The sequence below is a fragment of the Elgaria multicarinata genome, chromosome 4 (assembly GCF_023053635.1).
Source record: "Elgaria multicarinata webbii isolate HBS135686 ecotype San Diego chromosome 4, rElgMul1.1.pri, whole genome shotgun sequence".
NCBI classification, from domain to species: Eukaryota; Metazoa; Chordata; class Lepidosauria; order Squamata; family Anguidae; genus Elgaria; species Elgaria multicarinata.
Window position 1 is genome coordinate 14,242,628 of NC_086174.1, and position 25,030 is coordinate 14,267,657.

The following is a 25,030-nucleotide window of genomic DNA, read 5'->3' on the forward strand; positions in this document are numbered from 1 at the left end:
AAGGAAAAAAGCTCTGATAAAGGAAGGAGGATGGGCGGGACAATGACTGTGAAGAAGGACAATGCAAGAAGTCTGACTAGGCCACACAGGCTGGGGAGATTTGTACTTAATTAATGAGGCACATGTTTCATACAAGAAGGAAAGCAACAACCCAGGAATGGAGCGGCAGGGTCTTGCTATTTACTGTGTAATCTGTACAGCACCATGTACATTGATGGTGCTATATAAATGAATAATAATAATAATAATAATAATAATAATAATAATAATAATAATAATAATAAAAATAAACAAAGCTTGACAGATCCTGGGAGGCACATGGACTGCAGCATCACATCCTGCCTGCCTAATGAGTTCTCCTGAGGTGGCTTTGCTCCATGTCCCACCACCGCAACAGAAATGCAGGTGACGGGCATTTGGGACAGGACCTTCTCCACTGTGCCACCAAAGCCCTGGAACTCTTCACTGTGAACCCTCATTTTGATGCAAGAATGGAAAAACATCACTTCACTCACATAATTAATAACTGGATACTTTTTACAATTAAATCTCCATTATATCATAGAATCATAGAATAGTAGAGTTGGAAGGGGCCTATAAGGCTATCAAGTTCAACCCCCTGCGCAATGTAGGAATCCACCTTAAAGCATACCTGACAGATGGTTGTCCATCTGCCTCTTGAATGCCTCTAGTGTGGGAGAGCCCACAACCTCCCTAGGTAACTGGTTCCATTGTCATACTGATCTAACAGTCAGGAAGTTTTTCCTGATGTCCAGATGGAATCTGGCTTCCTGTAACTTGAGCCCATTATTCCATGTCCTGCACTCTGAGATGATTGAGAAGAGACCCTGGCCCTCCTCTTATTGGGGTACTTAAAAATGAATTTGAACTGAACATTTGGAATTAATGTGGTAGTTACTAATAGCAGAAAAGCTTTTAGTTGCTTCTAAATGGTGTCGTCTTCCTACTGTACCATGTGTGAATAAACGGCTTTGGAAGACTTGTTATTTAGTCGCAGACTATGTGCACCTATATGATGGGAGGCAACATCAGGAAACTTTTGAGAAACACTGGACTCCATTTATTCCAAATTCAATATGGACATCTACTCAAACAAAACTTTCTCAATGCTGTCATAAATATTAGTTTCTAGATTTATAGATTATAATTTGTAAATTATAAATGTAAAATGTGGAGACTTCAGGTCTATTCTGTATTATTTGTTTTGTATTGTTGTGTATGTATACTTTATGTAGGCCATGTAAGCGTGGACTGAATGTAAGTAGTTGATACAAAGCATTTTATGGGCAGCACAGTGCCTATGGTCTAGCAGGACCCATCGCTACAGCAATGAGAAGTTAGCGGTTCCTGGAGCAACCAGAAATTAGTAGAAATGTTTGTTTCCAGAATGAGGCAGCTCATCTGAGCTCACAGAGCTCCACTGACCTGTCCTTATCCAGAAATGAGCGTTTCCACTTGTTTCCGGGGTTGCTTTAGGAACTGTTAGCTTCTCATTGCACTAGAAGTTAGTCCTGCAGAGACAACAGAATGAGCCAAGGGGTAGTGGCAGTATTGGATACTGCTCTTCATGTTTATAATAAAACAATCCAAAATAAAATATTGCACAGGGCCTTCCATCTGTAACTTGAAATCTCTTCCTATGTAACAATGATGCTGCTCTCCTTATGCCTATGGCTGTTTATTAAACTGTTTTTACTTAATGATGATTGTTTTAGTTCCATGTACTTAAGCTTCCTTGACGGTTCCGTGCAATGGAAAGTGTGTGTCAATATTTTAAAAATCCTTATTAGAAGCTGCTTGTTCAAAATACTACTGCTTTGGATGCACTCAAAGCTTTCCCCTACCTTCCTCATATCCGTTCCCCCTTCATTCCCCTGCTGCAGAGATCCAGCCGGTCCCCTCCCTCCTGTTTGCTTGTGAGCCCAGGGGGCTGCCTTCATAGCATGGAGTTGGTGCCACTCTGCCGCCAAACCCCATGGTATCACTGCTGCAGGGTGGCAGCGAGCAATCTTGATGGAGAGAGGCAGTGTGGGTTTTCCAGCAGCCATTAGGCTCACTGGGCCCGCCCCTTCCCTGGCTTCTAGCGAGCAGTCCAAGGTAGCCTTCTGGGAACGCACCTGGTGCAGTGCCGGAGCGAGGACAGACGGCGGAAGAGCTGTGCTGACCTCACTCCTGCAGGAAAAGTTGGGGTAAGTCCCTGACTTTTCTCCTGCACATCTTTGCCTCTTTGCCCCACAGTGGTTCCAAATCAGTGGTTGTGTCATATAATTGATACATTGCTGGTTTGGAACCACTGCGGGACAAAGACAATGTTTAGACAGTCCCTGGTTATACATTTCTGTTCCTGTACCAAACAGGGCTATCTTGTTTCTACTTTCTGTACTGGTAATAGCTGCAGATCCACCCCAATTTGCCTGGTGTTTCTGCTGGAGAAAAGGAAATTGTGGTTTTTCTAACTTCCTCCTTCTTTGGACCTTTAAAAAAAAAAGGGGGGGAGAACTAATCCAAAGTTCTCACAAAGTCAGAACTGGCCTTTTTAAAATAATGGTTCTACTAATTCTGGTGTTTGAAAATCTCCGATGGCAAAGGAAGAGGCAAACTCTGGTGCTCCGGAGTTTGAGCACCAGAGTTTGAGCACCGGAGTTTGCCTTCGGTCTACGTTGCCTTTCCCTCCACATTTCTGCCAGTTTGAAAAACTCCACCAACTCAACAGATATCTGAAATGTTCTTTGTTCTAGAAGATAGATAATACTTTGTCCCATCCTGCAGGACTCTGAACACCCCTCCACCACAGACAAATTGCATGTGCCCCTGAGACATATGTCAGAGGCGATTTTACTGTAGAAACATCAAGAGGGAGAAAAACAGCCTCTTTCTGTTTGTTTCTGGTGAGATCAGCAGACTTTTTCCACAGTGACATCACAGAGTTTTATGCCTGCCAAGGCTAACTTTAAAATATTGATGATGGCAGGCAAACGGTCTACCTGCGTAATTTTAAAGCAAAAATCTTATTTTTGATACATGCTGGAATTGAATTTTAATTATCACATAATTGTTTTAAGTGAGGAATTTTGAGCACAAAGGAATAATATAAACATAAGAACACAGGAAGTGGCATACTGGATCAGATTAGGGCCCTTTCTACACCTAAGGGTTATCCCAGGAAAATGGAGGGATTGTCCCTGCCTGCTCCCAGGATCCCCTGTGTGGCATTTGGATGCACAGGAAAGATTCCGGGATGATCCTGGGTTATAGGGCTGCTGTAGACATGCCTCAAGAGTCCATCTAGTCCAGCACTGTGTTCACACAGTGGCCAAACAGCTGTCCACCAGGGACCACAAAGCAGGACATGGTGCAACATCACCCTCCCACCCATGTTCCCCAGCAACTGGTGCACACAGGCTTACTGCCTTGGATCCTGGAGGTAGTAGCCATTAGGGCTAGTAGCCATTGATAGCCGTTTCCTCCAGGAATTTATCCAACCCACTTTTAAAGCCATCCAAATTGGTGGCCATCACTACATCTTGTGGTAGTGAATTCCATAATTTAACTAATCGCTATGTTTAGAAGTACTTCCTTTTATTTGTCCTGAATCTCCCACCAATCAGCTTCATGGGATGATCCCGGGTTCTAGTATTTTGAGAGAGGGAGAAAGTACTTCCCTATCCACATTCTCCATACCATGCATAATTTTGTACACCTCTAGCATGTCTCCCCTTAGCCTCCTTTTTTCCAAGCTAAATAATCACAGCTGTGGTAACCTTCCCTCATAGGGCAGATGCTCTAGCCCCTTAATAATTTTAGTTGCCCTTTTTTGCACTTTTCCCAGCTCTGTAATATCCTTTTGTAGGTGTGACCAGAACTGTACACAGTATTCTAAGTGTGGTCTCACCATAGATTTGTAAAAAAGCACTATGATACTGGCAGTTTTATTCACAATTCCTTTTCTTAAAATGCCTAACATGGCCCCTGTCTTGACGGCAGTGCTTTGGTGCCGCTAGGCCTCCAGCATCTGTACGGGAAGAACGCAAGCACGGACTTTCCAACGCAGCTGCTGCTGTGCTGAGCACCGGAAGGGATGGGATTTAGGGCACCCGAACCACCTCTCCTCCCTCTGACTGCCCATTCCTTCCCCCTCCCCATTTTAAAAATTATTATCTGTATCTGCGCAGCTTCACAGATACAGGTTTTAAAAACTTGGGTGGGGGGAATGGGCTCCGTTCCTCTCTTCCCCCTGATGATGATGATTATGATGATGATGATTTGTATCTGCAAAGCTGTGCAGGTACAGATAAAAAATAAATTTTAAAAATCAGGGATGGGAGGAATGAGCCTGTTTCTCTCCCCCCCCCCCCGTTTTTATTTTTTATTTATTTACCATGGGGTGGTAAATACCTGAGCTCCTGGAGGTCCGGCTCCTTCCCTGTCCAGCTGATGGCAACCAATCAGGCGGGGTGACACGCCTCGACAGACAAAGAAGTCGGGTTAAGTGCCCGACTTTTTTTTAGCAGTTGCTCTTAACTCTTTTGTCCCAATATTTTCCTCCTGGCTTACTCTCCTAGTGACATACCTATATTTTGCACAGACCAAACTCCCGCCCCAACACACACAGTCATCCTGCCTCTAATAAGACACTAGCCATATTCCCACTCAACGTTAACCCAGAATTCTGGCATACCCTTGCTCATCATTAATGACAGATAGAGGTACAGTGCATATGGGGCTCTGAACCAGTATAGGAAAGTTACTAAAAGCTGCTGCATTATATGGTACTCCTGGAAATTATCCTATCATCTTTGTTTTCAAGGAAAGAACAGATAAAGATCCTTTGTGCATGCTTTAACTTTTTGTTATTCAATTAAATTTGGCTGAGAGCCAAAAACCTGCTTACAGATTTGCATTAGCCAAGCAATATATTTGACTCCCCATCCCCTTTCAATGGCTAATCTAGATTCCATGTCACAATCTCCCTTCAGTTTCAAAAGTAATTTGCCATACTGCAAAGAGGGCTGGGGGTGCTTTTCGAGAAAAAGATGTCTAAAATCATCTTAGACTTTTGAACAATTCCATCCCTAGGGCAATTCAATATCAGCATTAAAAATGCCCTATTAAACGATAATAGGTTAAATCCAAAGTCACATGAGTAGGCTCTGCCCACAAAATGGGACTGCCCCTTGCTCTGCTCTCCTCTCCCCTGTAGACTCTCCATGCACCCCAAATCTGCTCCAGAATGTCTCCCAACTTTCTGAACCACATTTGGGGCACGGGGTGTGTGGAAATCCATTCCCCCTGTGGTTCTGTTCCTCTGGCAAACAGCCAGAATTGGATCCAGCCCAATATATAAAAAGATTAAAACCACCCATGCTTAATCCTACTTTATATTAGACTAGATTGGTTGACCTCTGGGTTTCAATTCCCTTATTAAAACTAGGTGCAGTTCATTCCGAATCTTCCAAAAGAGTATGTAAAGGCATAATCTCCTGCATTTTGGATCTTTCCATAACATGCAAAACATAAAAAGCAAATTATTTGGTTTCCATTTTTCCCTTAAAGAGTTTTTATAAAGGGTTAGAAAAATGCCTAACATGGATGAGTGGGATATATGTGTATATGTTGTGAGGTCCCTCCGGAGGATACAGAAGAATATTGCCCTCCCTCACAGGATCACTGATGCCAATGGTGGTAGGCAATTTCTCCATAGGTGTATACGACAATAATATATGGAAGAAGAAAGAATGGATCCACTTGGGGATATCAATGCAAGTTTCTGGGATAAGAAGCAGATTCAGCCCCTCCTCAACTGTGTCCCAGAATGCAGATTGCTTTACTTTGTGGGGTTCCGTTTCTTGATCACACAATATGAAGGAAGCTTAGAAACTGATAGATAGGATGGGATAAGATAGTTCAACCTTATTTTGGCCTCAAGATTTGCCACACAATTATAAAGCAACAGTTTGGATCATTTCTTCTAATAATCCTCTAGAGAGTAAACTAATCAATCAACAGCAATCTCCATCAGCAGCAGATACCTACTGTTAAAAATCCCACAGTAATCTTGCGGTTGTGAGAGCTGAAAACAAGCCCTGTGTACATGGGTTTTGATAACCACACCTTCCTAATTTTATCTGAGATTTCAGCATGAACTATTTCCAAGGGGGGCAGTTCCTTTATGCTAGCCTGTGACTTGATGTTTCTATCAGCAACGCCCCTTAGTGAATCTTGACAAACCAGGAAATGACCTATGTGCTACAGTCATTGTTGCTTGATGAAAGCCTACAAGTTGATGAGCCAAAGAAGTTCCTTCTATTTGCGCACACAATTATGTACTATATACTGTTGCCAGACACAGAAAGCTGAGTGGTGAGTTATTCAGGCTTCTACAAAAATGCTTTTGTAGTTGCCTCTAAGGGCTAGAAGTTTATTGGCAGTTATTTCACTCATGTATCACCAGATCTTTGCTCTAGCAGTCCAAGACTTCCCAAGCCCTTTCTCCTGCACCCCCACCCCGACTTACATTTCAACTGGAGTCTAATAAAAACTCTTCCAAGAAGATCTGATTTGCGGGTAAGGGAAAGAAAGATGATCTGTCTCTGGCGAGATCCACATTTGATTAAAAGAGGAAAGATAAAATCCTATCCTTGCAAACAAATCTGTCATATTTGTTTTGATCTACACACCATTAATTCTCTCTCTTTCCCTTGTCTCTTTAAAGTAAACACTAATTTTAAAAGCTAGGCTTCCTACAACTTGTAATTTATTTTCCCCTATTTCACAAAAAGATTTTCTCTTGTTTCACGGATAACAGAAGAGGTCAGTAAAGGGGATTTTTCATTCTAATCTTGAAGAATTAGGACGTTTACACCATCCAGCTATTTGGGTTAAAAGCATAATCTGTTTAGCTATTTTACCCTACTTGGTTCTCCCCCCCCCCCAAATATTTGCTTTTCACTATTTCCAATTATTAGTTCCTATTGCATGGTTCTAAAACTACATTGAGCCCTAGATAAAAAGCTGTAAGGCGGTGGGTACAGAAATTGATAAATAGTTTCACTCCTGTCATATATGAAGAGAAAGAATTAGGTCTCTTGTCTCATGAGAGATTTTCTGTAAACTGCTTTATCAATACAGCATATAAGCACACGTGACTATTAAATACATTTAATCCTCTAGGTTAATGCAGTGCTTGAGAGTTTAATAATGTTAACCACCTAGGCAAATCAATTCACTTGGTTTAATTTACTTTTCTGTAGCAACCCTGTTTCTACTCTGCACTTTAAATACAAACAATTAACTTCTGACAGGAAGGGAGATGTAGAAATGCCTGTCAGAGTGAAAATCTGAACAGAAGTGTTGATATTCACGTGTGAATGCTAACAATTGCAGATATAGTCCATTAGCAAATATCTTTTTTTAAAAAAAGCAGATGTGTGGGCCCCAGTTTTATCAAGATCACATCGTGGCCACAGCTAGACCCAAGGTTTATCTTGCGATCATCCAGGGTTCGCCCCTGCCTGAGCACTGGATCCCCTGAACAGGTTTGACTCCTGGATGATCCAGGGATAAACCTTAGGTCTAGCTATGGCCTATGTGAGGAAGTTTAACTCTTTCCTCCCCTGCTGTGGCACTGATAAAAATTGCACCCCCACAAGCTGCTATTAACTCCAAAGGAAAGCTCTTATAATCTTCACATCCAGTTCTGTTTATCTGAAAAATGGGGATATATGTCTTTTCTGTTATTCACAAACTTTATCTGGAATTGTCAGCATTTACATGTGAATGTTTAGATTCACTACATTTTAGACACTCATTGTAACATAAAAATACTACCAAGTATTGCAATGATCATTAACACTAGTAACTAGTGATCTGTAATTAATAATCATCATAGACCCTAGGCCAGTGGTGGCAGCTTGTGGCCCTCCAGATGTTTTCCCCTACAAGTCCCATGAGCCCTTGCCAGCATAGTCAATGGTGAGGGATCATGGGAGTTATCAGTCAAAACATCTGGAAGGCCACTAGTTGCCCACCCTTGCAAACAAACAAACAAAAAGCCCACCAGTGTAGTACTCTATGACTACTAAAAGGATCTGGTTGTGTATATAGAGCTTCAAACACAAATGACATATGAATTTACAGAGCCACCAAAATGCTAGGCTTTGGTTATGTATATATGAATGTGAGGAACCCAAGCCCAAGCAAGAAAATGCAAACCAAGGCTGATTGAATTAAACTTGCTTCATCCACAGTAATTTATTTTTGCATACAAAGTCAAAGAAAACTTGTGGAACATCGGGTAGTATCCAATGGTGTCCCAACACAAGTGTTAATGATGTTGCACTAGCATAAACCAATGCTTGTGCAATGTAACAAGTGCCACATGAAAAAGCCTGATTTGCTAGTGAATTTCATCAGCAAATCACCACTTTCCCCCCACTATGCTATTTACATTGTGCAAATGTTGGTTTACAATAGCACGACAATACTAGCAGGGGTACAATGTTGGATCCTTCCCACAGACACCCATCAAAAATGGAGGAATTCCCACATTAATGGGTGGGCAAAATTAGCATTACTGCTGCTGTTGAAACTGCTGCCAGATCAATGTATATTTGGTTCACTATATGTATTTTGCAGCCAAGTAATGTTCGGAATTACTTTCATGTATGAGAAAACAAATATGTTAACAAACTGTTTAGGTATCTAGTTATCACAACACACCAAAATTTTATACAATTAAATGGCATGTTTTCTCAGATACATAAGCCCATCTGAAAAGATCAAATTAATATTGCCATTTTAATGTTAAGTAGGGACTTGTGCAGAGATAACATCTACTCAGTTTCACATTATATTATTGAAATGTTTGTCATTATGATGGAGGGAATATAAAAGTAGCTGTATACTGGGGAAATTGTCACAGAAATGTAATACTGTTTGCATTTCATATTCCTCTAAGCTCACAATACCTGCTCACTTAGGATAACACTTCATGCAGCATCTATTTCATAAAGGCTTATGCCCTAATAAATGTGTTAAGTCTTTAAGGTGACACAAAACACTTTTTTTGCTGTTCTTTTGTCTGTTCTAAATCTACTGCTAATCAGTTTCATGACACCTTTTTGGGTGTGTGTGTGAGGGCTATATCTGCCATTTTGAACTGTATCTCAGGCTGCAGCCCATTTTACTTTGTTCCATAGAATTTGATGAGGGCCATTGAGAACTGCGTAAGCTCTCATCTGCATTGCCCTACCTCTTCATCTGCACATCCCACCCAGGTGACTGTTTTTTATAGTGATACTGAAATGCACTGACAACTGTTGGGGCTCATGACACATCTACACCAAGCAGGATATAACACTATGAAAGTGGTATGAAAGCGGTATATGGAATGTGTCAATAGGTCCTAACAGTTGTCAGTGAACTTCAATAGCGCTATAAAGCAGTAGTGTGGCTCCTGTCTTTTGTATACTGCTTTGATAGTACAAGATCCTGCTTGGTGTAGATGAGCCCTGTCAGTGAGGGACTGAGGAGGTGGTGAGTCTCTCACACACACATACTTTACCTTGAACGAGACACACCCATCTCCTGGATCTGAACCGAAAAAGATTAGCATCCATAATAATTCATGACTATAAACTACGGAAGCCACTCAATAACACCCACATATGTTGTGTACGTGGCTGTGGATAGCGGAAAGTCTCTTCTGGTCACCACACCTAAAAAAGGATATTATAGAGCTGGAAAAAGTGCAGAAAAGGGCAACTAAAATGATTAAGGGGATGGAACATAAGAAGTGTCCTGATGCTGGATCAGACCAAGGATCCGTCTAGTCCAGCACTCTGTTCACACAGTGGCCAGCCAGCCATTGGCCAGGGATGAACAAGCAGGACATGGTGCAACAGCACACACACACCATCACCAGCAACTGGTGCACACAGGCTTACTGCCTTGAATACTGGAGATAGCACACAACCATCAAGGCTAGTAGTCATTGATAGCCTTCACCTCCCCTATGAGGGAAGGTTACATCAACTGGGATTGTTTAGCTTGGGAAAGAAGAGGCTAAAGGGAGACATGATAGAGGTGTACAAAATTATGCATGGTATGGAGAATGTGGATAGGTAGACACTTTTCTCCCTCTTTCAAAATACTAAAACCCCGGGTCATCCCATGAAGTTGATTGGTGGGAGATCCAGGACAAATAAAAGGAAGTACACAGCGATTAGTTAAATTATGGAACTCACTACCACAAGATGTAGTGATGGCCACCAATTTGGATGGCTTTAAAAGGGGGTTGGATAAATTCCTGGAGGCAAAGGCTATCAATGGTTACTAACCCTGATGGTTATGTGCTACCTCCAGTATCCAGGCAATAAGCCTGTGTGCACCAGTTGCTGGGGTACATGGGTGGGAGGGTGCTGTTGCACCATGTCTTGCTTGTTGGTCCCTCGCCGATGTCTGGTTGGCCACTGTGTGAACAGAGCGCTGGACTAGACGGACCCTTGGTCGGATCCAGCATCAGGGCACTTCTTACGTTCTTATGAATACTTTTGTGTTATCCTGAAGTAAATTTAAGTGTTCGTTAATGGAATCAATCCTTTTCACCCATAATCTTAATACCCAGAGACACTTCTTTTATCCAGAGACATTTCTAAGAGAAGAACGCAATATTTTCTCGCCCCCTCCCCAGCCCCAATTCTTGCCACAGGGAGAATCCACACACCTCGCCCCTTCCTCGTGAATGGGGGTGAGGTGGAGATCCATTTAGCTCCTTCCCTCGAGCGCAATCCTGTAGGGAATTAATGACACACATCCCCAATTCCTGCCCAGGTGGTGACATGATATGAAGAAAACAACATCCCTATCCTGTCCCTTCCATATATCCCCCCCTCCCTTGCATCCCCTCAGCTCCTTTACCCCTCAGGGAGAGCTTGCTTGCTCGCCCTCTCTCCTGTTCCTACAGCGCGCTCCCGCCGCCTGTTACTGCAGCGGCTGCCGGCTCTTGCGCGCGCGCCATGCAGCGGTTTTCTCCCTTCCCCAACCGCCGCCGCCCCTCCCCTTTCCTTAATTCCTCTGCCAGTCCAGCGGCGGAGGGATAAAATCCAAAACGGCGCGATTGCAAAAAGAAGAAGTCTCTCTCTCTCTCTCCCGTGCTGCGGAGGGATCCCTCTAGTTTCTTCTCTTTTAGGGAAGGGAAAAGAAGAAGGACGGGTGCGCGCGTGTGCGAGTGATGCGGTCCGATTGAAGCTCGGGAGCCGTTACTTTAGGGGGAAAGGCAGTGGGTGTGCGCCCGCCAGAGAGGAATTAGTCCGTAAAGAGAAGAGGGGGGGGGGCGTGAGGAAAGGTTTGGGGAGTGGCTGGAACAAGGGCTACCGCAGTTGAGATACGGGGGAGCCAAGGAGGAACCGGGGAGGGGGGTGGGGAGGAACCCGGCATGAGGAGGGTAGAGGAAGCTGAGGAGGCAGCTGGCTGGGGGTGGGGTGGGGAAGTGAGTGAGGGGCTGAGGTGTTGGTGAGTCACCCAGGAAAAGGCAGTGGCAGGGAGAGGCTGGCTGGAGCTCTGATTATTCTTAAAGCAAAAGAAAAAAAAGGGGGGGAAATGAAGGGCGAGCTCTAAGGACCAGGCAAGGGGGTGGGGTCCTGCTTCGTTTTCTGTTAGCAGCTGCATATATATTAGAGTGGGGGGCGCCCCGTTGGAGAACAGAGGTGCTGTTCCTGACAGAAGCTGAGCGTGAGCCCCCGCACCCACCCCCCACTCTCGGGTGTGTGTGTGTGTGTGTGAAGGAGCCGGCGTTTGCGGCGTCGGGGGAGGGGGAGAATCAGACTGGTTCGGACACGGGAGCGATTTCCTCTGAGCGTGAATATAAGGGAGACTTGTTGGGGGGTGGGGGTGGGGGGAAGAGGGAGGATGCGATTTCTGCCCTGACTGTCACACGCGCGCTTCTGCGTGGCCGGGGGGCAAAATTAGCTCGGGTGAGCGGTCCCTGGGATTTGCCCGGCTTCCCCGCCTTGCATGTGTGTGTGCGCGCACACGCTTGCTGGTGTTGCAGCAGCCTAGAAGAGGGGCGGGCGGTAGGTTGTGCAGCTGATGTAGGATCCTGGTAGGGTCCCTTCCTTCCTTTCTTTCTCCTTCCCCTTCAGCGCGGAGACAGAGGGAAGAAAGGGAGTCACAGTCAGAGACAGCTGTAAGAGGGGACGGGACTGAAAAATGAACGCCGATGGCCTCGCAATCGCTCCCTTTTTGGACGAGGAGGATAATGCAACCCCTGTTGTCACCACAGCCCTGACTACTTTTTGAATTTTATTGTGGAGCTAGCCTGGATATAATCTTCTCGAGGTCGTGGAGCATTTCACGGAATTAATACAACGAAGGGAACCTCTTGCCGTCTTCTGTGCTTTTTTTTTTAAAAAAAAAAAATCGGATTTTTTTATTTTGCTTTTTTAAAAAATGGAAAACGAGATATTCACACCTCTTTTGGAGATATTCATATCCAGCCCTCTTGTTACATGGGTAAGCGTTTATTCACTGCTCAGTACCATTCTCTCTCTCTAATTTCCTGTTGAGTATAGACACTGAGATGGAATCAATGTTATAGTGATGATGATTATGTTCTAGGTTAAGACATTTGGACCGTTAGCTGGAGGAAATGCAACCAACTTGGAGGAATATGTTGCACTTGTGGATGGAGTCTTCTTGAATGAAGTCATGCTCCAAATGTAAGTTCTTCTACTCTGTTTTGCTGCCTAAAGAAATCTTCAGTATACTACTCTTAGAGATAGTTTTAAGAATATGTTTAATTTTGTTAACATTTTCAGCTTCCCGATGAACACAGTTAAGTGCCTTAACATATTTCTGTGGTATTAATCTGTATTTAGTTATATAGCATAGTCATGTGTTGCTTCTAAATGCTTCTGATTCTCAGAGGAATTTTATATTTAGCTGCATTATTCCAGCAGAAGTTGAGAGACAGGAAATACTAGGGAGATGTAACAAGGGATTCTGTTCAATAAAGGGTTAATAATAGTAATCTGCCCCTATTTTATGACATGCTCAACACTTTTTATTTGCTGCAAAGCATGTTTTGTAGGATCAGACTTGATAGTTCATTACTTTCCAGCATATACAATGTATGTGAGGCCTCAAGTCCCTGATTTTGATCAGCTGTATCTTAAGACAAAACACAGTTACATTTCCATCCTGATATTAAATGCATTTATTTGGAAGTAAATCCGATTGATTTCAACTGAGCTTACTTTCAAGTTTTCTCTTAAGTACAGCATGTTGAAACACAACTCAGAACAAAAGTATGAAGGCTTTCAGACACACCTATTTAGGAATAGGTGGGGGTCAAGTGGCATGAATTGTATAATGATCATTACAAAGAGTAGTCTGTCCCCTAGTTTGTATTTATGTGGAAAAACCAAAATCTTATTTTATGGGTGGGTGAGAGTTTTTGTTAATCTTATAAAGGTGTACTGTGACTTCTATGAAAGAAGCAAATGCTCGCTTTATTTGTTTTAATGGTAAGATACTTCAAAATACTAAGTTGTTGAAAACTAATATTCACAGTAGTTTCATGGTAACATTCAAGAAACTACTTTTGGAATTGATATAGTGGGCTGAATATTGCCAAAATAGGTTTGCTCTTTTTGGAGAGAGAGGCCTAAACTACACCAAGCAGGATATTGCACCATGAAAACGGTATATAAAAGGCAGGAGCCACACCAAGCAGGATATAGTGGTATGAAAGTGGTATATGGTATGTGTCATTGGGCCCCAACAGTTGTCAGTACACTTCAATACTGCTATAAAGCAGCAGTATGGCTCCTGCCTTTTATTATATACTGCTTTCATACAGCTGTCATAGTGCAATATCCTGCTTGGTGTAGATTAGGCCAGAATCTACTATTGAAATGGCTTGGATTTGTAACCAAGACACTCTTGGTCCCAATTTCTGATGTGTCCTATATGCTTGCTGAAGAGCTATTGTTCACAGACTGGTGATCCAACATGTGGGAATTATGCATGAATCAACATCTGTGAAAAATATGAGCAGCAACAAGATGTTGTTAAATCCTTCTGGCTTAAGTGCATTCAATGGCTTCACAAATAAGCATGCCTACAATTAGCAGTGGACAATTTGTAAATAAATCTAGTGTTTGGTTAGAGTTCATTGACACTTGAAGAAACTTCAAGGAATATTACTGCTTGGAAGCTGAAATTACAGGCAAACCTTTGCCCATTAATGAAGTTGAATTGTGAGATTACTTTCAGTATATTCAGAAACATAGTAAATTCTCTAGAGATGACCCTGTGGTAGAGAGGGAGAAAGCTCTAAGTCTTAAAAAGGAAATGTGTTTGTTTTCTATGAATGTCTATAGTAAGAACTTGTAGTAGTTTGAACATGGGAGTCTTTTTTCAACTGTTGTTTAGTCAGATCATTACTTTATCAAACTTCAGATTACTCTTTGTCATGGGCCAGATCTACACCAAGCAGGTTATAGCACTATGAAAGCAGTATATAAGAGGCAGGAGCCACACTACTGTTTATAGCAGTATTGAAGTGCATTGACAACTGTGCACTTTATATGCAAAGTTCATATGACACATACCATATAGCGCTTTCATACTACTTTCATTGTGCTGTATTCTGCTTGGTTGGCTTCTGCCTCTTATATACTGCTTTATCCTGCTTGGTGTAGGTCTGGCCATGAGCTCTATGAGGTGAGCCACTATGATGATTTCATTCACGACACTTATAGTCTCAGATGGCATCCAGAATGCTTGGTACATTACTGTTGGTGCTATTTGATTGATATTCCAGTTTGGATAGTAGGTTGACTGAGGCTAATGACAGAGTAGTGTCTAGAAAACTTCTCTCAGATCTTCTCTGGGTGTAGAGGCAGTACTGGGTATAGCGGCGGTGTAGGTAAACTATTGCAGTGGCAGAAAAAACATTTCACATCTGATTTATCATGCTACTAGTGTAGTAGTGATATAAAAATCACACTTTTCTGCTATCATTGGCTTAAATCTAATGTTGCACTAGTGGAAGTCTGCTAGCAGATTGGGAATTTATCCCTCTTCCTCCATTCCCTGCAGCCCACTGCTCTAGAGGGTTTCCCCAGCCCTCCACTGCTGATCTTGAGGGTGTACAGGGCAGATTGTAAGCCTATGCGGCAGGGTCTTGCTATTTACTGTTTTACTCTGTACAGCACCATGTACATTGATGGTGCTATATAAATAATAATAATAATAATAATAATAATAATAATAATAATAGGGGGAATTACCCTCTTCCTGGTTCTACGGTAGAACAGTTTCTGTCAGTGGAATGACACTGTTGGATGCAACCCATTGTGTCTGTATAATGGCAACTTCTTGATTTAATTTAATCAGAGCTGTTCTGGGTATCAGTGGTACAATTTGCTAGGTACTTTGCACACAAAAAGGGTAATTTACATCTAAATGTAGATGCCACATTTTAGAGTAGAAACGTACCAAATGTTAACTTACATAGATTTTCTGATACAAATGGTATGTTTAGAGAGGTGCATAATGCCTCCCAATCCCTTGCTTATTCGTGTCTGTTCATGGCTACTATATTCTTGTTCTCTGCTGCTTCGTTGGCACCACTTCCTTCTTTCACTATGTGATCCCAGCTAATCAGGGCTCATGCAATGAATGTGAGGTCACACTGCTACATAGCCAGGCAGATTTGATTAATGATGATATCACAAAGCCAATTCAGAGTACGAACAAGCTCTGAATAGGTATCAGGGAAAGAGATGCTCTGCAAGCACTTGCTATCTATGGCTACTCACTTTGTTTATGTAAAACATTTTATACCACCTGTCATACCATACAGAGTACAACACAGAACAATAGAAAAAACACAAAATAAGTAAACAGCAGATAAAAGTTGAGCTATTAAATCAGTAAAATCTATTAAAATAACTGGATAAAAACATTCTTGCTTGGCATCTAAATGATAGTAGCATCGGCACTAGGAAAATTTCTTTGGGGAGGACATTCCATAACTGTGAACCGCCCAGAGAGCTTCGGCTATTGGGTGGTATAGAAATGCAATAAATAAATAATAAACAAGGGCAGCAGCACCAAGAAAGCTCTCTTCTTTATAGATATTCTTTGTACCTCTGATAGAAGAGGTACATGGAGAAGGTCCTCAGCATAAGATGTTAAATAACAGGCTGGTTGATATCAGAATTAAATGTTCTTAATAGCTCTTCCATAGTTATGTATTAAAGTTGTGTATTAAAGCTACCCTTGTGTGCTCCAATATCGACAGATGTTTGTTAGTGAACTTGCCAGTCCAGCACATATTCTTACTCTGCTACTATGCCATGAATAGACTTCTAATCGGAAATACCTTTCTCTGAAATACAGAAACCTTCCAAACTCCTAAAAGCCAGTCCAGTAGAATACCTCTCTGGCTTTTTCTTCAACTAGCTTTGTCAGGTTTTGCAAATCATGATTTGAGTATTCTCATGAGGGTGGAATCTGTGTATGTTACTGTGTCATTATAGTGCTGTAACAATCTTCAAGAACTATCCTGTCAACTGATTGTCTTTTACAAATAAAGAATCAGCTGCAAGACACTCATGCCACCCATGGATGAAAGGGGTTGGTTTTGCTTAATAGCAAGTCGAAATCTGGAAAGTTTCAAGAATCAAATAATTAGTAGCAAATCATTAATACTGGATTTCTTATAGAATAGTCTAATATCATTATTTTATTATTTTTATTTAAAATTATTTTTAGACTGGCTTTAGAGGTGGAATCCTCCTATTGCTATTATGAATTTATGTATTTCCTGTTCATAGTTCAAAGAAGCACAATATCACAGTTAATATAATAGGCTTGGAAGATGGCCTTAGCTTTTGTTACCATAAACAGATTTGTTTAATACCAGATTTACAAAAACAACTATTTACAGTTGTGTGGTATTTGCTTACTTTTCTTTAACAAGGAGGACTGAAAAGTTGGGGCAGAGCCTTTTTGATATGACTCAGTGGGATCCTCATTGAAAAGCATTGTGACTAATCTGAACGTGGAAGCACAGCATTAAGTAAATTGGTTATATTTAAATGTATAGGGAAGTGTGTTTTTCATCAGAACTAGACATTACTAAACTAGGGAATTCAGTATTAAACTAAAAATCACTTGAACTGCAATCCTATACACACTTTCCTGGGAATTACTTACTTGCTTTCAAGTAGACATGTGTAGGATTACTCTGTGAATGACTAACATCTTGCTGCCTTTCCTTATTCAGTGCAAACATCGTCTTAATAATTATAAAAGAGACCATAGTGCTTTGGTTAGAAAGGTTCTATCATAGTAACCAACATCTTCCTAGTGTTGCTGACTTTCTTCGGTACTGCAGAAAACTAATAAGCTTCAGCTTTCCTTTGGCTGTGATTTATTAATTCTTTTTATCCTAGCCTAAAATTGCATGACTTCCTGATACGGCCACTCCTACCTCCTTTGGCATGGATCATCAATGTACCTAATTTCCTTATTTGCAGCATTTAGATTTAGTTAACATTTTTGTTTTTAGAATAGACTTCTTTCTTGATTGGTAGTGTTGAGGTACTTAAAGATAGATAAATGGATTGCTAAGTGGTTAGGTTGGGTCTTGAGGGTTACAGAGGTGACTTAATTATGTTACATAGTCCAAAAAACTTCATTAAGACTGCAAACTGGAGAGTAAACCTGTTGAACACTCTGACTTACTTTGAGTAAACAGGCAGAGGGTTGCACTGGAGCAGAGCTGTCAAACATAACAGTCAGCGGGTTTTGTCATGTCCTTTAGTATTCCAAAGCCTCTGTACCATACTCCACATAAATCAATGAATCGTACAGGGCTAGGAAGCAATGCCCTCAGTAGGACAAAAGGACTGACCTACTGATGGGTGCTACTACCTACTTCCACTCAAATGTATTATTATATTTATTTATATCTGCCTTTTCCCCAGTATTGGGACTCAAGGGACTCTCCCATTTCCAATTTAAATTAGCAATGCTGCTATCCGAGAAAGTGGAATTTGCCATTTTCCAGAATTTGCAGCCAAGGAGGAAGGGTGTGAATAGATAGTAGTAGTGTCTGGCCTGTGGAGGAGGAGGCTTGAATGATGGGGATGTTTAGTCTGACAGGATATGGCGGGCAGCTGTTTTGGACAGCAAGGTATGGCATGTAGGAAAAGGGATTGGATGGGAACAGCTGGTGAGTGTTTGAGCCTTGAGGCTGGCAGATGTGGGGGCAGTAGTGTTGCTGGTGAAGATAATTTGGTAAGCAAGATGTGAAAGGCAGCACGTTTTAAGGGATATTTTTAGAAGGTAACAATAGGTCCTACTACTCCCCCCTTCTTCATGAAAGCAGAAGATTTCAGGTTAAACAAACAAACCAAATTAAATTGCTATGGGTGCAGCTCTTAGGCATTTGCTGGGTGGGGTGCGTGCACCTCTGATTCGTTTGACTTTGATGCCTTTGCTCTATCTAGAGGAGCCTTCCCCAGCCTTGCGTCTTCTAGATTTTTTGGCAACTTTGGTGGCCATCAGCCCCAGCCAACATGGCCAGTGGTTAGGTATGCTGGGAATTGTAGCCCAAAACATCTGGACAGCATCAGGATAGCGAAGGTCGCCTTAGAGTAAATTTTTAAATTCAACAGAGCCTTCCACATTTGGATTCCATTTTAGTCCAAGCTCTTCCCTCTCTTGATAAGAGTTTCACAACAGTAAAAGAGGATGTGCAGCAGCTTCTCATACTCCCTGTCACCCTCTCCCCGCTCTTGCCTTTTGAATGCACCAGAAGGCAGGAGGAAAGTATGTGCAACAAGACTGGGGGGCTGAGCAAAGTACGAGGAAGCCTCAGCTGCATCCTCTTTTGCTTCTGTAAAAGTATTCCTAACATGAGATCTCTGAGGCCTAATCTACACCAAGCAGGATATAGCACTATGAAAGCAGTATATGATATGTGTCAATGAGCCCCAACAGTTGTCAGTGCATTTCAACACCACTATAAAGCAGTAGTATGGCTCCTGCCTTTTATATACCGCTTTCATACCACTTTTATTGTTCAATATCCTGCTTGATGTAGATTAGGCACTAGCAACCCTGTTAGGAGTTAGGAAGCCAGAGGCCACACTTTGGGGCCCCTGTGCTGGGAAGAAAGGTCCCTTGAAATAATTAAACTTATTTCTGAATAAAGCTGCCATATGAAATGTATACTATGTCTTACATTGCTGAAACTGCTGTGCTTTTAATCATACTAGCCATTGCTTGAGGGAGACACTGAAAGACTGAAATAATGATGCAATAGCTTATTTATTGTGTTGAGGGTCTGAAGAGACATTGGTTCTTTTACAAAAGAGATCTTTCTCAAGTGCATACTGATTTGAATATAATAGATGTTAATAAACACTCCAGAGCATCTGTTTAAAATTTCCTTTCCCTCTTTAGTTGTTCATTCTGTAAAGCTTCCGTTCAGACAAACATTCCAGTAGCACTAGTTGTTTACATTTCCTTTGTGGGTCACTGTTAGGGCAACTTTATATATTCCAGCTCCCATAACTAGGTCAGTTGTGTTGAAGGCTCTTGTTAAGCCTTCATGAATGTTTAATATGTCCTATGGTTTAAGAAGTTTATTAGTGCTTAAAGGTACTATATTTTTCCTTGCTGGGTCTAGATTCTGAGTGAAATAAACTAGCATAATATGAAGAAATTCAGAGGATTTTTTTTCTATCGCCAACAGACTAAAGTCCAAACTAGATATGGTGGAAGAGTTGCCCCAATTATTTTATTAATTTATTATTTATTAATTACATTTCTATACCGCCCAATAGCCGGAGCTCTCTGGGTGGTTCACAAAAATTAAAAACATTCAAAGTATAAAACAACAGTATAAAACCATAATATAAAATACAATATAAAAGCTCAACCAGATAAAAACAGCAGCAATGCAAAATTACAAATTTAAAACACCAAGTTAAAATTTATTCATGGACTGTTAAAATGCTGGGAGAATAAAAAGGTCTTCACCTGGCGTCTAAAAGCATATAATGTAGGTGCCAAGCGAACCTCCTTAGGGAGCTCATTCCACAGACAGGATGCCACAGCAGAGAAGGCACCTCTATTATGGAGTAAATAGAGATGTGAAGGCCTAGAAAACCCCCAGAATTATAATATCCATAACCCCCCCCCATTTTTTCTGAGGCAGTCTTTGTTTTTGTCCCCCCCCCCAAATTTAACAGTTTAGGATTATGAAATATTTTCTTTTAGAATTTAAGGCAAAGTATTGTTAACCAGCTTTTACTTCCCCAAAAAGGATTTCTAAAAATTATGTAATAAGAACATTCTTTCAGAAAGACTAGAGATGTAAAATGTCTGGAAATAGTGAAGCCATGGGGGATTTTTTTTTAATCCTTTTAAGATTCCCAGCATAGTCAGTTCTTTCATTCCTTATTAAAAATTATTGATCTAAAGTATATTTTACTGATAGTCATTTATGCTCAGTTTCCCAACATGTGAGTAGAGTCACCATTGTGCATTTCTGACAGTAAATGTACATTCTTATTCTATAGATTCCTGTGTTTCTGATGCTGTAGCAGCCATTTAATTTGGTTCTAATCTATTCAGACAATAATTACAAATTTACTGTAATTTAAAAAAGTTTAAAACTTTTAAAAGTTTTAAAATGTAATGATAAATTTATGAGCAAACTAAGTTATACATTAAATAACAGAAAGGTTGTTTTATGTTTCTAAAGGAGCCCTCCCTATGTTTTGGACTAGAATGTTTTCAACTGGCATTGCTGACTGGCATTGCTGACTCATGCTGCCTGAGTATGATGGGAGCTGAAGTCCAAAATATCTGGGGGGTACCAGGTTGGAGAAGGCTGTCTTAAAGCAACAAAGTGAGTTCAGATCTGTAAAGAATGCCCCCCACCAAATAAGTATTGGTTATTTTTCGTTTCCCCCCAAATTTCCAATTTTTCAAATAAACAACACCCAGGAACATTTTTACCCCATGGCCTCAAAATTTCTGGAAGGGTGAGGAGTCCAGTATTAACAGCAAAAGTCACATGCAAGTTAGAAGTGCTTAGCCCTCTCTCCAGAAGCACTTTCCATGCAGCAGGGATCACCTCTACTATCAGAGCTCAGCTGATGGGAAAAATCATGGGTAAAGGGAAGATTCTGGACTCTTTTCCCACATGCCCCTTCTGCTATTTAAATAACCCTCCCAATTCCCTCTTTTTTAAAAAAATCAAAGCAGTTCTGTGTTTAAACAATTGACACTGCTGCTGTGACATTTAGGTTCACCCTAATTTTAATAGAGGCATATAGTTGGCACAAAAAATTGGCTAGTAATGGTGTTTGCACTTCCGGTTTCTGAGTAAAAGATGCATTTTTAAAAACTGACTATTTGTGTTGTCTGAAATTGTTGTAAGTGGACTTATTGTGGGCACTTGGCAGTCATTTATTCCTAGGCTGCCTAATAGAACACATGTTTGTTTTTGCTTAACATACTAAATAATACAAGTTTGTATATTATAGAAAGGAACACATGTAATGGAACAATAGTGAAGCTGTCTTTGCAGTTTGTATTGCTCTGAAGAGGCAGCTGTTTCAATTAATGTAAAAGTGTTTCCTGGAGTTAAATTTCTGGCTTGTATTTCAGAGGCTATTCTCTTGGGGGGGGTGTTCTTATCCTTTTTTCGTTATCAGTATTTCTAAAATCATGCTTATTTATTTTGCCTAGAAATGATCATCAGACCATTATGCATCCTTTGTCGTCTGATTTTATTTTTTTTAAAAAATATGTAAGATCATTTACTATGAATTTTTCCCTCCCAGTTTTATTCTGGTTTTACTTAATGGATAATTCTTGATAGTATATCCACAGTTAATATATTTGCTGTAGACCATAGTTACCATGTTGGTACTTGAGAACAAGAAGTATTTTGTAAGAAATATAAGGACAAGAAGTAAATTGTGTCTTTCCAGGACCCCTTATTGTTTCTATGGGCTTCTTTAAACAAGCGATTTATAGCACGCTCGTAACTGGCTACTCATGGATGTTCACGGGTCCTTTTGACAATGTCATCAGCCTCCTGTGCGTCTCTTGCTCCTTTTCTCAGTTTTAGTGTCACAAAATAAACCTCAGAAAACCCAACTTTTCTGAGGTTGCTCTGTAAAACGCCCACTAGAGGGCTCTGTCCCATTGAAATGTACAGGCCACACGGTCGCTACTCTCTTCTCAGTATAATTGTGCTCATTTCAAACACGGAAGAGAGCAACGGTAAGGAAACATGATTTCCCCCCCCCCTCTGAAAGTCCTCTAAGAAAGTGACCACTATCCCCTTACGCTAATAAATTTCATTAGCAAATCTCTATACTGCCCAACCGAAAATGTAAAAATATTAAAGAGCCAGCAATAGAGTTAAAGAGATTAAAGACTAAAATGTGTGTTGAAAGAAGAAAGTCTTAAACTGGTGTCTAAAAGTATACAGTGAAGGGGCCAGGCAGTTTTCCCTGGCATTCCACAAAATGAGAAGCCTATGCGGCAGGGTCTTGCTATTTACTGTTTTACGCTGTACAGCACCACGTACATAGATGGTGCTATATAAATAAATAAATAATAATAACAACTACAGAGAAGGCTGTTTCCCTTCCTCCTACTGCACCATTGTGGGTGGCAGCACCAGAGATGGGGCATATAGGAGGAGGAACACCTTCTGGTAGACTAAATTTATAATAGGCATAAACAACACAAGCTCTCGTGGACAGTGTCCAGATGCATGAAGGAATGGACAGTGTCCGTGAAAACCTATGCCAGAATAAAATTGTTAAGTCTTTTAAGTGCCACAAGACTCTTTGTTTTTGCTGCAACAGACTCATGCTCCCATTTGGACTACTTTAACCTGCTCTGCATTGGGCTGCCTTTGAAAATTGTTTGAAAACTTCACCTTGTTCAGAAGGTTGTGGCCAGATAATCTGTTGACCAGGGCTGGTTACAGGGAGCATTTGATTCCCTTGTTACCACAGCTTTCATTGGCTACTGGTCTGTTTCTGGGTACAAGTCAAAGTGCTGGTTATGACCTTTAAAGGCCTATACAGCTTGGGAATGGGCTACCGGGGAAAAATGCCTCCTCCCATACATGCCTGCCCTGGTTTAAAGATCTGCAGGAGAGGGAGGCCCCTTCTCTTAGTACTGCAGTGTTTAGAGGTGGTTTTGGTGGCAATGCGAGAGAGGTCTTTCTCAGTGGCTGCTCCCAGTTATGGAACTCACTCCCGAGGGAGGCTAATTTGGCTTCCTCTTTGCTGTCCTTCTGCCAGCAGGCAAATATATTTTCATTCCAGCAGGCCTTTGGCAAGAAAGCTGATCTGTTGGGTTGGGTGCTGTTTTTTTCTGTAAATTTTGTGTGTTTTATCAGTGTTTTTTTTAATGTGTTTGTTTTGTTACTGTTTCGATCTTTTAAGTTCCTAGGATTGTCAATTGCTTTGGTCAGAATTTTTTTGATGGAAAGACAGGGTACAAATAAAATAAAATAAATAAATAACACAGCTGCCCTTCTGGATATAATAAGCATGAAAATATGGAACTTTTCTTAGAAATCTGATATTGTCTTTCCGCCTATTCAGTGGTCATGATCACTATATACTAATATTCCCTCTCTCTCCCCCCACCCCCATCTGCTCTCCTGATGAGAATTGTGGGCTGCATGGATTTGAGTGAAGACATCCTCCTGCCACATCATACCTCCTTTTTTTCTTTTACTTCCTGTATTATGATTTAATGCTGAGACACAAAACCAAGATCACAGGAAGCATCTGTGCAGATGCACCCTTAATAGTATTAGACTTTATTTAGTAAAAGAAAATATTGATAGTCATTTAAAAGTTTGAGAGAACCATTCTTGCTGCCTTTCATTTATTTGTTTTGTCTCCCCCTCCCCACCCATTTATGGAAAGGGAATGTCTTTTAAATTATTTTTTCCTGTTAAAATGCCTGTCCAGCATAAGCTATACTATAAAAAAAAAACCCAGCTAGTTTCATTTTGTTTTTAAAATTGTTTAAAGGAAAGACTTGCTTCTTACGTGGGCTTAATGGAGCAATTCTTTCCAAGCTGAGCTTTACAGCGAGAGGTAGCTTGTATCATGAATAGTTCCTTAAGGGAAGATGATGGTGTTGCCTGTTCAAGCATAGCTGTGAATGAGAAACTTGGCACATGTCCTTAACTCATCAGTGTGAACATGTGCCAAAGCTCTGTATCGGCTCACAGATTTCCCTCAGTATTAACAGTTAGTGAAGCGCGACACTATGCTTGCTTTCAACTTTGGCATCTTAATCAGAGGATCATTCGTGTTTACCTGCATGGACAAGCATACTATTGGAATGAATGTTGAATGAAACATATGATCAGTTGTCATAAAGCTTTGCCATGTCACCAGCTCTGCTAATCGGTATTTCATAAGAGTTGGTCCAATTTAGATACTTTTAGCATTCAGTTACAAGAACATAGTTTTGTTTCTGTTCATTATTTATTTGTTTGCATTTATCATGGCAGAATCATTTACTTCTAAGGTTCTAAGCCCACAAGCCTGAAGCATCATCTGACTTCATATATTTACCTACACATATTTATCTATTTATCCCTTTATTCTGGAATGCAATAGCTCCATAGTATTTATATATGGAATGGTATAGAGCTATACTGTATTTTTCTTTAAAAAAATAAATTGACAACCCTACCACTATATTTTACTCTTACAGTCATATATAGAGCCAGTGCAAATGCTCAGACTGCTCATTGTTCATGCAGTAAGACTAGAGTGCTTGACTTGTGGAGGCTCCAGAACAGCAGTTGACTAAACATCCACAAGTTACAGTTTGTAACCCACAACTGTTTGTTTAATAGGCCGTAATATATCTGTGTACAACTACTTCAGGGTCCCTTTAGCTTCCAGGCAAATGCTGACATGGAGGG

The 25,030-nt window shown here is 41.0% G+C and overlaps 1 protein-coding gene across 2 annotated transcripts in view; it reads left to right on the forward strand.

The window, feature by feature from the left end:
• Nucleotides 1-12,393: 12,393 nt before the first annotated feature.
• CCDC88A (coiled-coil domain containing 88A) overlaps nt 12,394-25,030 on the forward strand; it is a 99,284-nt gene continuing 86,647 nt past the window's right edge. For both annotated transcript variants that reach the window (XM_063123821.1, XM_063123820.1), the window contains exons 1-2: nt 12,394-12,531; nt 12,637-12,737. In XM_063123821.1, the coding sequence (XP_062979891.1) occupies nt 12,469-12,531; nt 12,637-12,737 (164 nt within the window). In that variant the 5' untranslated portion in view covers nt 12,394-12,468. The remainder of the gene's footprint in view (nt 12,532-12,636; nt 12,738-25,030) is intronic.